Raw genomic sequence first — 16,279 nt, 5'->3', positions numbered from 1 at the left:
ACTAGATGTACAAGATGAAGCTGCTGCTCCTCCACAAAGAGGGCCTATAAGCTGGTTGATTTTGTAGTGATAACACTGGCTTTGCATGGAGGCATTTACCCTTTGTTCAGCTTCCTTATATTGGGCGTGGACCTGTCTCTGGCATTATAGGCTCTCAGGTACTGTCGCTCTTCGTATTTCTGTTTACTAGAGTAGCACAGTTTGTTAGCACATGATGCTGATGGGACTATAGCAGCAGAAGCAGGCCCTTCTGAGTCAAATATCCTTCTCTCTTCAGATATTAGAGCTAGCTCCCTTCTAGGCATCTTGTTGTCAGTGTATAGTGCTGTTTAAAAGGGGAGATGATTTGAAGAGATCCAAAGAGCAAAATTCTTTTACTAATGAAAGTATTTTGATAAGATAGAGTAATCTAGTTTCATATAACTGTTCAAAGATAATCCCATAAATTCATTCCAGGTTTTATTTTAAATGGGTGGGGGTATCCCAGATATATTTTGAAAATACTTTTGACACTATCATAGAGGTTGGTAAAGGAGTACAAGCTTTTAGTTATAAGATCAGTAAGGTCTGAAGATCTAATGTATAATGTGGTGGCCATAATTGATAAGAACTGGAATATTTGATTTATAAAGGAAAAAATAATTTCCAAGTCTGAGTTTTAGAGTGATATGTATCTAAAAATCTCAAGATAAGAATTAACCATCATTTTTTTTCTGGGTAATAACATTTCATTGTTAATATTCAAGAGGATCTTCCTTATATTTATTCTGAAGCCCTCGTGAGTCACTGAAGTCTTGCTTCATTTGGATATACTCATCACCATGGTTCCGTTTCAGAGCTAAGATGTTTTAGACCTAAAAGGGAATGTCCAATTACCTTCATCCAGTGATTTCATTTTTTTCAATGGGAGAGCTGAGCTCCAGAGAAGGTAGGGGTTTTGCCCAAGATTCTAGCAGTGAGAAACAGGCAATGAGATATAATGGAAGGAGCATGGGCATTGTTTGAGGTCTGTCTTGTTCTCTTAAGAGTGATGATCATGGGCAAATTACTCTTCTGAGACTTGCATCCACATCTATAAAATGAGAAAAGGAATATTAATCTCAAAAGACCATTGTGAAATGAAACAAGGTCATCACCTACTGGCCGTTAACATAGCCAACATCAGGTCAATGCCAATTACCCACTCTTATTCCCTTTCTATTTTTTCCCATCTGAAATATACTAAGCACCAGAATGATGTTTTTCTTTTCTTTTTTTACCAAAGTGACTTTCATTTTCTACACAAAATGAATACCATAGGCTACTCCCCCCATAATTTTGTACTTATTTATGAAAAGGTATACAAATATGATTGATTAAATATGCTTAATAATATATCATTAGTAAGGACTAGGAGATAGTGACAAAAAATAAGCATTGGATAATTCCTACATAAAGGTTTTTGCTGAGGGCTCAGATTGACACAAAATAAATGTGACATGGTCCCAGTGACCTCTAGAAATTTGCAATCTAGAAAAAAAGAGATAAGACATGTGTACAAGCAACTATACAACATGTATATAATTATTATAACACAGAAGTGCTGACAAGATATATCAGAGGTATTCAGTGTGCCCAGAGGAGGAAGGGATTAATTTGAACTGGTGCAAACATTGATGTGTCCTTGCCAGAGAGGTATTTGAATAGGGCCAGGAAGGAGACAATATTTTTTAGCAAGTGGAGATGAGGGGAAAGGGTTTTCAGGCAGAGGGAACCACATGGGAAGTGCGAAGAAATAGGAGAGAGTAAAGAGTGAATCTTCCCTGGTGGCTCAGATGGTAAAGCGTCTGCCTGCAATGCAGGAGACCTGGGTTTGATCCCTTGGTTGGGAAGATCTCCTGGGGAAGGAAATGGCAACCCACTCCAGTACTCTTGCCTGGAAAATCCCACGGATGGAGGAGCCTGGTAGGCTACAGTCCATGGGGTCGCAAAGAGCCCGACACGACTGAGAGACTTCACAAAGAGTGTTTAAAGAATAAACCAGATTGATTGAAATAGAATGTTTGAAAAGAGGAAGCTTGTTCCTCGGGTGGCTTAAGGTCAAAATCATGGAAGTTATTAAGTATTAAACTAAGAAATTACGACTTTATCCTGCAGTTCATGGGGGAGGGTAAATGATAAGATTCAATCTTATCAAAAACAATTTGTACAGTATTATGTTATACTTTAATTGTATGTGTAACTCACCCCTAGGCAATGAATTCCTTAAGGGCAAAGAGCATTGGCTGATCCATTTCTGTTATCTCAGTGCCTAGCATTGTGCCCAGTGCCCTCTAGACATTCCATGTGTGATATTTTTTTCACCGAAGGAAAAAATGATCAGACTTACAAATGTGAGTCTGTAATTTAGAAGACATGCTGAAGTTAAATTGTCAGTGAAGATGGTAGAAAAGGAGAACAAGGCCAAAGAGGGCCACACGGTGGGCAGAGAGGGTTTGAGAACAGCCACAGGTTGTGCTGAGGTGTGTCAGAAAGGTGTGGAAGTTGAAAATTAGGGAGGCTCTACATTACGAAATAAGGGAATGATGAAAGCACAGCCAGAAAATTATCACAAAACTCAGGCTTGTAAGTGTGGGATTAGAGTAGTAGGAGGGTGCCTATTCCTGACGTAATTTGTGATAGGGCTCTGTTAGAGACGTTGGGGTTTGCGTGAATCTTACAGCAATCTATATTTCATAAAAGTTTACAAATAGAGACAATAACTGGGACACAGAGTTATTTAGAATCTTTGTACCAAAAGTTTCTTAGAATCCTTGTTGTTCGTTGTCATTCAGTCACTAAATCATGTCTGACTCTGTGACTCCATAGACTGCAGTGCTCCAGGTTCCCATCCTTCACTGTCTCCCAGAGGTAACACAAACTCGTGTCCATTGAGTCGGTGTTACCATTCAACCATCTTCTCATCCTCTGTTGCCTCTCCTCCTCCTGCCCTCAGTCTTTCCCAGCATCAGAGAATCCTTGTAAAACACTGAAATTGTCTATAGCCTTATATATCTGATTATATGTTCATTTATATTTGAGTTCTGAATGCTTCTGCTATGATCCAAGTTTATCAAATTTTGGTATATCTTTTTTTTTTTTTTAATCTTTTTAAGATTACTAGTTTTTGAAGAATTTTTCTTTACCTTGCAGGTGGAATTCTTAATAGATTCTCCAAAGATATAGCAGTTTTGGATGATCTTCTGCCTCTTACCATATTTGACTTCATTCAGGTTTGTAAAAATAAGTATTATTAAGTGACTTCACTTGGTTGCACTTTTTAAAAGTATTTAGAAAAATTATAAAGAGTAAATTAATTCTTGCTTGTTTTTCGTTTGGTTAAGAGTTTGAACCGTGTCTAGTATATGAATCTTTTCAATATTAAAAAAATCTTCAAGATAGTCATAAATTTAGTAAATTTGATAATAAGTCAAAACTGTTTGCCTTACCAATGTGTGCTGTTGTGCTAAGTGGCTTCAGTTGTGTCCAGCTCTTTGCAACCCCATGGCCTGTAGCCCACCAGGCTCCTCTTCCATGGGATTCTCCAGGCAAGAACACTGGAGTGGGCTGCCATGCCCTCCTCCAGGGGATCTTCCCGACCCAGGGATTGAACCCAAGTTTCTTCTGTCCTGCATTGGCAGGTGTGTTCTTTACCTCTGGTGCCACCTGGGAAGCCCTGACTTGAACAGAACCTAAGGCAATTCCTCATTTAGACACAATAGTTCTCTACTTGGAAGTGATTTAAGACTTATAACAGACCACTTTCCCCCAAATCACTGTCCATGAAGTGTGACATTTTTGACATTGGCATCACCTTTGATAGAAGTCACCTACCTTCAGATGGCCTGGGTTACAATGACAACCAGTTGGTTTCCTGGTGAACTATAATTTCACCCAATCTCATCCATGAACAACTTTGGCCCAGATGGCTAGTTAGCAGTCTCGCAGTAAGGACCATAATACTAGGACCGAAATATAGGTAAGTTTTCAGGCAGGTGAGAGAGGAAGGAAAAATTCAGGATTAGTGACGATTATCCCTGGGTTATAGACCTGAAGGCATCTCTAGGGCAGGCTGACTCTGAGCATGTGTCCTGGGATGGGGAGATGGTGAAATGGAGCAGAGAAGATGAAGGTGACCTAGGGGTAACCACATTACGATTCCATTAAGTGATAGAACTTGAGTGTTGTGAGTTAAATAACCTTGGCTATTGAACCAGGTTTGAAAGCAGATTCCTGGCTGGCTTGGGTTGAGCCTCAGGAAGTAAATGGCAATGCAGTCTCAGTGACCTCCTTGGAGACAGTTGGAATAGGATGCTGCCCATCTCGGGATGAGTTGCCCCTTTCTCCTCATCCCCCACCCCTTCTCCCAGTCCCACCACTGAGAACCTGTGAAATAAAATAAAGGCTGCCACTTTTGTGTGTATACACAATGATGTTGGCAGGTGCACACAAACCAGATTGCCAGTTTGCCTCATCTGAAATGATTGGCACAGCCAAACAATGTTAACCATTCCAAGTGAACTTTAGTATTTTGAGTTTCCTTCAGTTACTCTGTTTAGGGATATAACTCAGCAGCTGCTGCTGGAATTCATTTAAAAAAATGCTCTGAGTTCATCATGTAAAGAAGTGTTGCCCATGTCTTTAATTTCTGGACATTTTTTCCTTGTTCTATGCTTATAAATAACTGGACTGAAATATAATATTAAATCAGTTAAAAAATGGAACATGGACATCTTGACATGATTGCAAAAGCATTCGTGAATGTTAGCCCTTGCTAATTTTTTCTTTAAAAACTTTTGTAGCCTGCTGAGTATTTTCTGAATCAGTGTAAGATTCATTTCAGAAATCCTTTGGGAGAGTTTCTTTTTGAACATGTATTTTATGAATTAGCACTTTTGGACACATGTGATGGTCTCATTCTTTCTCTTACAGTAATTTGAATAGTTTCTGCTCAACTTCTAGTGTTTTGGGGTTCACTAGTCATTGCCTCATAAGTGATTGGGCAGGGTTCCTCTACGTTGATTTCCCTATTTTGTTTAGAAGAGGGTCTCACATTATGGAAGCATGATGCAGCAATCAAATACAATAAAAATCTGAATAATTTTTATTTTATTAAAAAATGCATGTATTAGAGAGATCCTTTAAATTGTGAGCTCTGTTGGTTACACTTATGTTCAGGTTAATGAAATTCCTTTCTAGTCACATTTCAGAAACAGGTTTTTCACAGAATAAGGCACACCTATGAATTTCTTTTTTCAAAAAAAGTATAATTTATACTAACTCTAGTTCTTAACATTTGATAATATTCTGGGAAATTTGCTTTCTGGCTTGGACATTGTATAGTGAAAATGAAAGATCCAGATTCTGTTTTGCAAATAACACTATTTATTTTACCTTGAGTAAGACACTTAATCTCTAAGGATCTCATGTTTCTAAAATGAGGGAGATGTCTGATGATGATCACTTTCGGTACTAAAGTCATATGCTTCAGATTGTCATACTGGAAATGGACCATAATGTGACAAATTTGAACTTGAAGCCACACAGAAAAAAAAATGTATCCTAGCATCCTACTTATCTGTGTGAGCTTCCCAGGGGGCTCAGTGGGTAAAGAATTCACGTGCAATGCAGGAGATGTGTGTTTGATCCCTGGGTTGGGAAGATCCTCTGGAGGAGGGCATGGCAACACACTCCCACAGTATTCTTACCTGGAGAATCCCCATGGACAGAGGAGCCTGGTAGGCCATAGTCCATAGGGTCACAAAGAGTCGGACACAACTGAGCACACATAGAATTTATCTCTATATTTGAGTGCCAGATTTTTTTTCATGAAACAGAAGCCTGTACATCTTGAAATGTGCAAATCTTCTGTTTTCAACCTCAAAACCTTTAGGTTTTTTTGTTTCTTCTGTCTTAATACAGTGAGCCCTTCTACTTTGATCTCTGCTGTCTTTTACATCTTCCCCCCACTTATTCATTCTACTAATTCCATTAATCTGTTACTTAAAAATTCTCAAGAGCTATCAATTATGAACTAAATTGCAGATCTGGTGTTCATTGCCTGGTTTTAAATAGATATTTATCAGTCAGTCAGTGACTTAATGCACCTTCTAAATGATTTCGAAGTGATCCTTCATTCTTATTTGCTCCAGTTACACAGGCAACACTATGTGCCCTTCTGTGTCAGGAATACTTTGAAGCTGTTTTGGGGGGGTGAAAATGGTGCCTTACAGGTTTTATTGTCTGTTGATACTTTTTCCCCTAGAATGTTGGGACTTTGATAAGCTCGAATGGGAATTAAGATCTGTATTCATATTTCCATCTTGTATTTAAGTCTATTTATTTTGCTGTCCTCTCTTTAATACACCTGGTCTGGTATGATTTGTTTCTTATTCACTATGGATTAAAAGCTAGGACAGAATTTGAAGTTTGTGTAATTATAATACCAAGCATATTAAACTAGTGCCTTTAGTTTTGCATAAGTGCTAAATTGTTACCTTCTGACCTCAGAGCCTAAGGATGACTCCTTACAGAGCAGATTGAGTTGTTTTCCTCAAAGCTTAGACTTAGTTTTTCACTTCTGAGGGATATATTACAAATGATTATAATCAATGGAAGTCTACCTTGTGACTGTTTCATCACTTCCAGTTGTTCCCACCTTCTCCATTAGTCTCAAATCTTCTGTTGTATTGGTTGGGTCGGCTACACAATTCTTCCTGTTGTATTATAACACAGTTACAATTTCATTCCTAAGAATATCAATCATATCAGCAATAATTAAAAAAACAATGGTCACTTTCCCCACCCATTGTTATAATACAAGAGCTCTGGATTGGAATTATATGGTAAAAATAGCAGAAGACAAATGAACATAGTGCCCTTTACAATTGTCAACAGCAAACAGATGAACAAACTGATTCTAGTGAAATAGCTGAATGTTTCCATGCTGCAAATGCAACAGTATTTATCTTTCAGACATACTGGTATTTAATACAATGGCCCATTTAAATTAAATTGTGGTTCCCAGTAAATAATGCTTGGAAGCTAATTTTTCTTTTTTTTCCCTAAGACTCTCTTTCTGAGAAATGAGTATCCCCAGTTAAAAAACTGAGTCCTTTGCATTGGTGAAGTCTTGTCGTGTAGTAACTTGGGTGATTGAGGCTTTCTCATTGTACTGGTGGCTCTTGTAGGGCAAGAGCAGAATAGAGAGGACTTTCCTTAAATTGGCTTCCCTGATAGCTCAGTTGGTAAATAATCCGCCTGCAATGCAAGAGACCACGGTTCGATCCCTGGGCTGGGAAGATCCCCTGGAGAAGGGAAAGGCTACTCATTCCTGTATTCTGGCCTGGAGAATTCCATGGACTGTACAGTCCATTGGGTCGCAAAGAGTCAGACATGACTGTGTGATTTTCACTTTTACTTTCCTTAAATTATTGTCATCATATGTAGTTAGTGCAGGGTCTGGCACAGCAAAGATTTTTCTGAGTATCTGTTGAACAAAAATGAGTGATGGGCTGGTACTGTAGAATTTGATGATGGACACATTAGAGGTAGAGGTATTTTCTCTATTAAACCTGTCGTTGAGATATGATCATCTGAGGCTTTAGATGACAATAGCAACCCATTCAAAGAAGATTTATGCAGATGTTACATCCTCATTCATGTTTCCATCTGCCCAAATGTTCTGTATTTCTGCATCAGTTGGAAAGTGTATGTGTCACCCATGGCAGCTGGTAGAGAACTGGATTGCTGATTATCAGATAGATGTTATGATAGGTTTATTTTTCAACCCTTGTAGTAACAGTTACTTTATACTTTATTCACATGGGTTATTAGGGAGCAGATGCTGGTAGATTTTTTTAAAACTTTTTTATATATATGGTTTTAGTGTAAATTGGAAATATAGAATTTAAGCCTTTAACTTGATCTGAAGAATACCAGTGTAATCAACTTGTTTCTGAGACTGCTCACATGGCTTCACTTTGGGGGTGGATAATGTGAAGAACTATCTCTAATGATGGGCTTGACTTAAACACAAAATTCATTTGATAACACATAAGAGAAAAAATGATCTGATTTCAAATTAAATCAGCCCTACCCCCAAAATCTTCCGTTTTTTTTTTTTGAGCATCAAGGTTATCTCAAGTTGTTTTAAGGGCCAAAAACAAAGGGGAGTAAAATTCAAGTATAATTTTTTTTCAATCTTAAATGTTAATCATCTAGATTCAGAGAAATCAAGTAGCTTACCTATATGACCATTCATACTAAAATTATTTAAAAATAAAAAGTTTATTTTAAAAGAAGCCCAGCCTAGAAAAAATTACATTCATTTAAAATTTGTCATACAACACTTTAAAGGTATAGGAAGTGAAAATATACTAAGATATAAGAATACCATGTTTTCTAAACTTCAAAATGTTATTATGAGCAACCTAAGTAATTTTTGGAATTTTGATAGAACTTAAGAAAAATGTGCTTTAATGTGATCACCTTCCCAGTAGGAAGATACCTTCCCTGTATTTAAAATGGAACAGAGCGTGAAAACCTTGTTTAGAAAACCGTAACATACCTTGTCCACTTTGCAACAAGGAATATTTACTTATCACTGTGTTTTCTTTGATCCTACAGTTGTTATTAATTGTGATTGGAGCTGTGGTGGTCGTCTCCGTTTTACAACCCTACATCTTCCTAGCTACAGTGCCAGTGATAGCGGCTTTTATTCTCTTGAGAGCCTACTTCCTCCACACCTCCCAGCAACTCAAGCAGCTGGAATCTGAAGGTATGGTACCGCTTGTGACACGCCCACAAGAGCTAGCTGTGGATATTTATCTGCAATTCATCTAGTTTTTCAAAATGTTTTTCCTGTTTTTAAACTCTTGCATGATATGACAATGAGTTTTAAAAATGTATATTTCAACTTTGATTCAGGGCCATTTCTGTACATTCTCATCATATATACCTCTCCTGGTTCTTATATTTGTTAATAAATAATTTTTATTATAACAAGTAACAAATTTTATTTATTAATTAACAAATAGCAAATTTATTAATAGTGAATTTATTAACAAAATTATTATTAAATATAATTTTTGAGAATTTGACCATTGCCTTCTTTCAGATTTAAAATGTAGTGTTAAACCACAAACTCTGCAAAAAAACTAAGTATATTAAAGGAAACAGTAAATTATAAAACACATGTAGATTATTTTTATGAATTAATGACTATGTGACTTCATTTTGAATTTAAAACAAGTATGTGGAGTCTTAGGAGGCTGGATGTATATGATATCTGTTCTTAATTATATAAATTAAAAATTGAAATGATAGTGCAACTGTTTCTAAAGGTTTGTGTTCCTAAATGAGACTGGACAAAGTTCTTTACAGACACCTTTGCTTTCTCTCCAGGGGTCTGCCTTTTGGTGTACCCCCGAACACTGACTGAGCTCTTTGGAAAGCTCATTGTTCAATAACAGCCTTTATTTAGGTGCATTTTCAGGGGATATATTTCCAGTGTGCTTCTACATTGAAGGTTATTTGCTAAATTAAGTCACGCAGACTTTCTTAATTGAGGCATTGAATGAAATGTCTCAAAAGAAAAAACATTTTCAGCAGTGATTAATTTAGGATTAGTCAGATAAACAATACCCAGTGGTAGCCAAGGAATATGAATTAATAATGGCAACGATTTTATAAGAAGTTTCCATCCACGGTAACCAAGTTAAAAAGGAGGGTAACTCATTAAAAAAATAACAGATTGCATCTATTCAAAGTTTGAGCCACAATGAAAAGCCTTTCTGTCCAATGACGTCCATTGTTTGATTACTTGTTTGATTACTCTTTAAGTTACCCTTTCTAAAGAAAGAATTTGCATTATGTATTCACATGACTTGCATTGTTCTCTATGGAAATATTTCACAGGCAGGAGTCCAATTTTCACTCATCTTGTTACAAGCTTAAAAGGACTATGGACACTTCGTGCCTTTGGACGGCAGCCTTACTTTGAAACTTTATTCCACAAAGCTCTGAATTTACATACTGCCAACTGGTTTTTATATCTGTCAACACTGCGCTGGTTCCAAATGAGAATAGAAATGATTTTTGTCATTTTCTTCATTGCTGTTACCTTCATTTCCATTTTAACAACAGGTACTATGAACTCCTTAACTGTTTAGCTAAGCATTTAATTTAAAGCTTTGTCAGGCAGTAAAATGCTGCGTTCATGTAAGTTAAAATTTTTAGGTATGATTAAATATATTTTTTAGTTTATTAATCAAAAATTTGTTAATTGTTGAATGAATGATTTCTTTGACTTAGAGCTGTATGCAGTTGAAAAACTGAGATAGATATATTTCATCACAAGTAAAATGAAAACCTATATAGACAAGTGAGCTCTTCTAATGAAAAAAGTTGAATTACTGAGCTATAAGAAGTGTTGAGATATATATGTTACAGTGGATGAAGATTCCGAGGGACTGCCAAATTTGATGGGTTGGTTAGTTGTAAGAATAGAATTCTGTTCAAACAAAATGAAGCAGATGTTGGAGAGTTACAGGAGGGCCTTGTGGGCAGAAGGCACACTGCACCTCCACGGGAAATGGAACAGTCATGGAGAGTCATACTCAGAGCTTCCCATCTCTGGAGGCCAGATGCTGGCCATGCCCCTTCTTTTCTGTGGCCACTTCACTCATTTCTCTTTCTCTAAAGACTGGTTTGGCTAATGTGCCAGAGCTGTGCAACAGGGATCTAGTATGGCCTTTCCAGTCAGGGCCCTTGAGTGAACAGCTGAGCTCCTCTGTCCAGTTACCAAGTATTGACAAGAACAGCAAACAGGTTTACGTTGGCTCCGAGGTCCACCTGCAGTCCCGCAGGTGCTGAGAGAGGAGTGGATTCCTCACCTTCATTGTTCTCTCAGCCCAAGGCTTTGGGAAGTGCCTCTGCAAAAGGAATTCAAGAGGGCAGGCAAATGAAGTAAATCCTTAGCAGTACAACAGTTTGGAGCAACCTTAAAACAAAATAGTTTCTTTTGTGGTTCAGAATTAAACAATTTTTTTCTTTAATTAAGTTATTTGAAACAGGATCCAAGAGGGCTGAATGAATAAGGATTTGTTAACAGTGAAATCACACCAATATATCATGTGCTCTAATGTAATGATTAAGGATCTGATTGAGTCCTGGCTTATTAGGCATGATAGAGCATTCAAGAATCAGTATCGCCCGGGACCTATCCATGAAATCAGATGCCCAGCCGGAGTGAATGTTAGCCACACAGTATCAACCCTGCCTCTGCTGGTCTTCAGCTGTGGTGACTTGTACACTTTAGTCGACTTCTCTAAAGCCCTCATTTTCCTCATGTGTAAATAAATACAATAGTGCCTAGTTCATAAGTTTGTGGTGAGTATTAAATGTGATAATTTGTGCAAAGCACTTAGTGTAGTGCCTAGTCCATAATAGGTACCCAAAAATCTTACGTTACTTATTATTGTTATTATTTTTAAAATTTTATCTTACTCTCATCTTAATATTTAGAATGAGTAATGTATTGGGCCCTGGATGAATTTTACCTGTTTAAAATAAGTGATTTAGTACTAAAACCACATACCTGCTGTCTATGGTTTGTCTTCTATTAGAATAATTATGGAAGCAAAAATTTCAATTCATAATAATAAGATGACTTATTTCTCCCAATTTTAGAGCCCTAAAATTTTTTTTATCATGCATTACAGCTACAGGGATTGACTCTCAATTAAGACTTGATAACATAAATTTATAACAATTTAAGGACATTCTTATTAGAAAAACTTTAGGGCCATGAATACAGAGTATTTTTAAATTTTAATTAGTGGTCCCCTTTAGCCCTTAACAACTACTCTAATTAAGCATTTGAGTATTGTTCTTCCTATCTGAACTAATCAATTTTTTAACTCAAAGGGCAGTCTTCTCTTTTTCCAAATGGCAGACCCATGAGTTCTGGCTTCTCCATGAAACTCTAAGTTCTTTCTTCCCAACAGTATCTGATTGACAGAGAGAAGTCCTCCTTACAAAGACATGAAGCATATCTAAACATCTTCTGGATGCTGCTCACACACCTCTCTCCTGCTTTTGACTTCTTTGTAGAGGAGCCTATTCAGACACAGAAAGTCTTCCCATTGTCCATTGTAGTCTTTGAAGATATTATTACTTACAGAGTAATAGTAGAAGAGATAAAAATTATATTACCCAACTCCAACATCCCCTTCAATATCTGAAGCATTTAAAAAAGGGCAACTCTTTACTAATATGCAGTCACTCTTTGATTTAAAACATGGGTTGAATACTAACAGGGCATATTATCACTAGTGATGCATGCTGTGGGGAACTGAGATGAAAAATGGTTTAAATTGGCACAAAATCTAAATGTAAGTTTAACATATGCTGTCTTCTAGGTATACATAAAGCGGTTCACAGAAAAGAGAAGTAGCCTAAAGTCTGTTTATATATTTTTTCCACCTATAGGTGAAGGAGAAGGAAGAGTTGGGATTATTCTAACTTTAGCCATGAATATCATGGGTACATTGCAGTGGGCTGTAAACTCTAGCATAGATGTGGATAGCTTGGTAAGTATTTTTTTTTAACTTGTATGAGAAAAATTCAGACAAACCAAAAAGTATAGATAATAGCATAAGGGATGACTATATACCCAGCCCCAGCTTAAGAAATAAAACACTGCAAATGGGTCAAAGTTCACTGTTTGTATCTCTTATTAAACCCATATCTCTACTTTCTTCCGTATAAATAGCCACAGTCAAGATCTAGTGCTACTATGAACGTTCTTTCAGTTCTTTGCCTAGGATTTTTCTAGGATAGCCACCCAGGAGTGGTATTGCTGGGTCATAGAATTCACCCATGTTCAACTTTGCTAGATGGTGCCAAATGGTTCTAAGATCCCTTGTACCAGATTATACTCCCATCAAAAGAGTATAAGAGGGTGGTACAGTGGCTAAGATTCCACGCCCCCAATGCAGCGGGGCCTGGATTTGATCCCTGGTCAGAGAACTGGATCCCACATGCTGCAACTAAGACCCTGTACAGCCAAATAAATAAGTATTCTTTTAAAAAGAGAGAGAGAGTGTAAGAATTCTCAGAGGTCCATAGGTATTATATACAACACTTGATAATGTCAGACTTAAAAAAAAAAAGGAAGTATAGTTGATTTACAATATTGTGTTAGTTTTATGTGTATACCAAAGTGATTCAATGATGTGTATTTTTTCAGATTATTTTCAATTATTAGTTATTATAAGATATTGAACATAGTTCCCTGTAGATACTTTGTTGCTCTGTTGCTTATCTATTTTATATAGAGTTTGTATCTGCTAATCCCAAGCTCCTTTATTTCTCCCCCGTTCCTTCCCTTTCGGTAACTGTAACTGTTTTCTGTATCTATGAATCATTTCTGTTTTGTATATAGATTCAGTTGTATTGCTTTTTAGATTCCACATATGGAATATATATATATATATATATATGTTATATAGCATTTGTATTTCTCTACTGACTTACTTAGTATGATATTCTCTAGGTCCATCCATGTTGCTGGAAATTGCATTATTTCATTCTTTTTTATGGATGAGTAGTATTTTACTGTATGTATGAATCACATCTTCTTTATCCATTCGTCTGTCCATGAACACTTAGGTTGCTTCCATGTCTTGGCTATGGTAAATAGTGCTACTGTGAACATCAGGGTCCATGTATCTTTTTAAATTAGTTTTTATCTTTTCCAGACATATGCCCAGGAGCAGGATTGCTACATCAAATGGTAGCTCTATTTTTAATTTAAGAAAGCTCCATACTGTTTTCCATTGTGGGTGCACAAATTTACATTCCCAGTAATAGGAGGGTGTAGGAGGGTTCACTTTTCTCCACAGCCTCCCCATCATATATTACCCTTTTGGTTTAGGTTCTTTCTTGACCTTTTGGTTTATGGGCTTTTTCTTTTTCTCTGAGACAGTTGACATGTTCTCAAAATGCACATATTCATTCAGTTGTTGAAATGTGTATAATCAATTCCTGTCAGAATAAATAGAATTATAAAATATACCTCTAGGGACAAACCAAATTTTTTTCACACCCTCTTCTTGCCCTTGTGACAATATTTTATTTAACAAAAGCATTTTAATAATTCATTGAAATGTTATTTAACAATATGATTTATAGCAGAGTTTCGTTTTAGTTTGACCAGCTCTTTTTAGTGACTCTATTTCGGAGAAGGCGATGGCACCCTACTCCAGTACTCTTGCCTGGAAAATCCCATGGATGGTGGAGCCTGGTAGGCTGCAGTCCATGCTAAGGGTCGGACATGACTGAGTGATTTCCCTTTCACTTTTCATTTTCATGTATTGGAGAAGGAAATGGCAACCCACTCCAGTGTTCTTGCCTGGAGAATCCCAGGGATGGGGGAGCCTGGTGGGCTGCCGTCTATGGGGGTCGCACAGAGTCGGACACGACTGAAGCGACTTAGCAGCAGCAGCAGTGACTCTATTTATCTCCTCACTTAGCTCGTATACTTTTGGAGTTGAGTCTTGTAAATGTACTTTAAAATGTTTCTGTTGGAAAATAGCAGGAGAATACTAAGTAAATATTATACTGGCATCTATTTAATTCTTTGTTCAAACTTTCCTCAACTTTGACATTACAGTTAAAATCCTCATGTACTTCTTTTTCTTTATCTGGAAGCATTTGTTCACCTTGTACATGCACAATTCTTTTCTCTCTATTGTATTAATTTCCTTGGTTTATGTAACAGCCTCTACAGCCTCTCTTTGTTTGGTGCCTGTCTGTTTTGCATGTCTAATCTCTATTAATGTTTCTTTCAAGCTTTTTTATTTAGCTAGTTTTCACATGGTCATCCTGCACTTTGTGACCTGTGCTTTGACTTTGTTTCTTTCATCTCCTGGCATAACAGGATCTTCGCAATAAAGTATTATGTTATAATACAGTCTGTGAAAAGTATCAATATTTGGAGTTCATCATATTTTTAAAAGTTATATTCTTTTGTTTGAATATCAAAGTGATAATGTTGGTTTGTGTTTTGCTGCCAAATAGCGCAAATGGTCTTGCCTGAGTCTTTGCTGGCATTTATCTAGTTATTAATTCCATCTTACTGCTTCCACCCCTGCAACTGCTACAGCAGTCCAGTAATTTGTTAGTTTTTACCTAGCATATGTTGAAAGTAGGAGGGGAGAGAGCTGTAACCTCAAATTTCATGTTTACATATATGTTAACACTAAAGTTCCTTGTAACCTCGAAGTAAAAACTCTCATTTTACTTTATTGAGTTCTGAAATGAATTTAGACCTCAGGTAGGTGTTTTTTTTTTTTTTTTTTTGCCACATCTTGCAGCATGTAGGATCTTAGTTCCATGACCAGGGAATGAACCTGTACCCCTCCACTGGAACCATGGAGTCTTAACCACTGGACCCAGGGACATCCCTCCACCTGAGTTTAAAATTCAATAAACAGGGTGTTTTGTTTGACACTTTAGTTTTTTAATACACAGGTACCAGGAAAAAAATATATTTAGACTTGGAAAGAATATTTCATTTACCCATCTGGCTGGGTTTAGGCATGACCATCAAATATCAATGTAAATATGAAGTTAAAAGAATATGACTTTCCTTTTACGGCTCATCCATTCATTTACTCGGGTGCCCAGACTTCCTTAGCTTTCAGCCAGTGAAGATATTAATAATATTTGGATGATAATACTTCCTCATCACAACCTCAGGTAGCTTTGTATTTATGACTAACTACACATCTCAAAGGTTGGCACTCAAAACTGGTCAACAAACCTTTTAATCCATTTTCCTGTTAAGTTCTCTCTGTTTTATTCCCTAAGATAGCTCTTTATCACCTTCTTGTCTCTTCTCAGGTACTCTAATAATTGTACGCACTGCATTTTCAGTCAATGATCTTGCTATATATGTCACAGGAAAAAAAGGTGGAGCCAGAAAGAATTTCTTCCTTTCTTCCCAGTAGTTGTAACACTGTTTTGCGCCACTGCTCATATGCTCCAGGTCGCTCTGTGTCTTTGCTCCTGTGTAATGCAATTAACTCCTCTTTGTGGTACCTTTCTTCCTAGTATAAAAATACCATCCCTTGATCTAACACCCCTTTTCTTTGACCTGTTTTCAGCAGAAATTCTTGAAACAGTGCTTTACTCCATGTCATCCTCCCAGTCCTTTCCATCAGTCAGTCAGTTCAGTCACTGAGTTGTTTCCAAA

The 16,279-nt window shown here is 36.9% G+C and overlaps 1 protein-coding gene across 1 annotated transcript in view; it reads left to right on the top strand.

Moving 5' to 3' along the window:
- The window catches only part of CFTR (CF transmembrane conductance regulator), a 181,152-nt gene that overhangs the window by 117,764 nt on the left and 47,109 nt on the right, over window positions 1-16,279 (top strand). The window contains exons 18-21 of the mRNA XM_052638971.1: window positions 3,172-3,251; window positions 8,647-8,797; window positions 9,937-10,164; window positions 12,511-12,611. Of these exons, the coding sequence (XP_052494931.1) occupies window positions 3,172-3,251; window positions 8,647-8,797; window positions 9,937-10,164; window positions 12,511-12,611 (560 nt within the window). The remainder of the gene's footprint in view (window positions 1-3,171; window positions 3,252-8,646; window positions 8,798-9,936; window positions 10,165-12,510; window positions 12,612-16,279) is intronic.

The sequence above is a fragment of the Budorcas taxicolor genome, chromosome 4 (assembly GCF_023091745.1).
Source record: "Budorcas taxicolor isolate Tak-1 chromosome 4, Takin1.1, whole genome shotgun sequence".
NCBI classification, from domain to species: Eukaryota; Metazoa; Chordata; class Mammalia; order Artiodactyla; family Bovidae; genus Budorcas; species Budorcas taxicolor.
The sequence above is the reverse complement of the archived record's forward strand: the minus strand, read 5'-3'. Positions and strand labels throughout refer to the sequence as shown.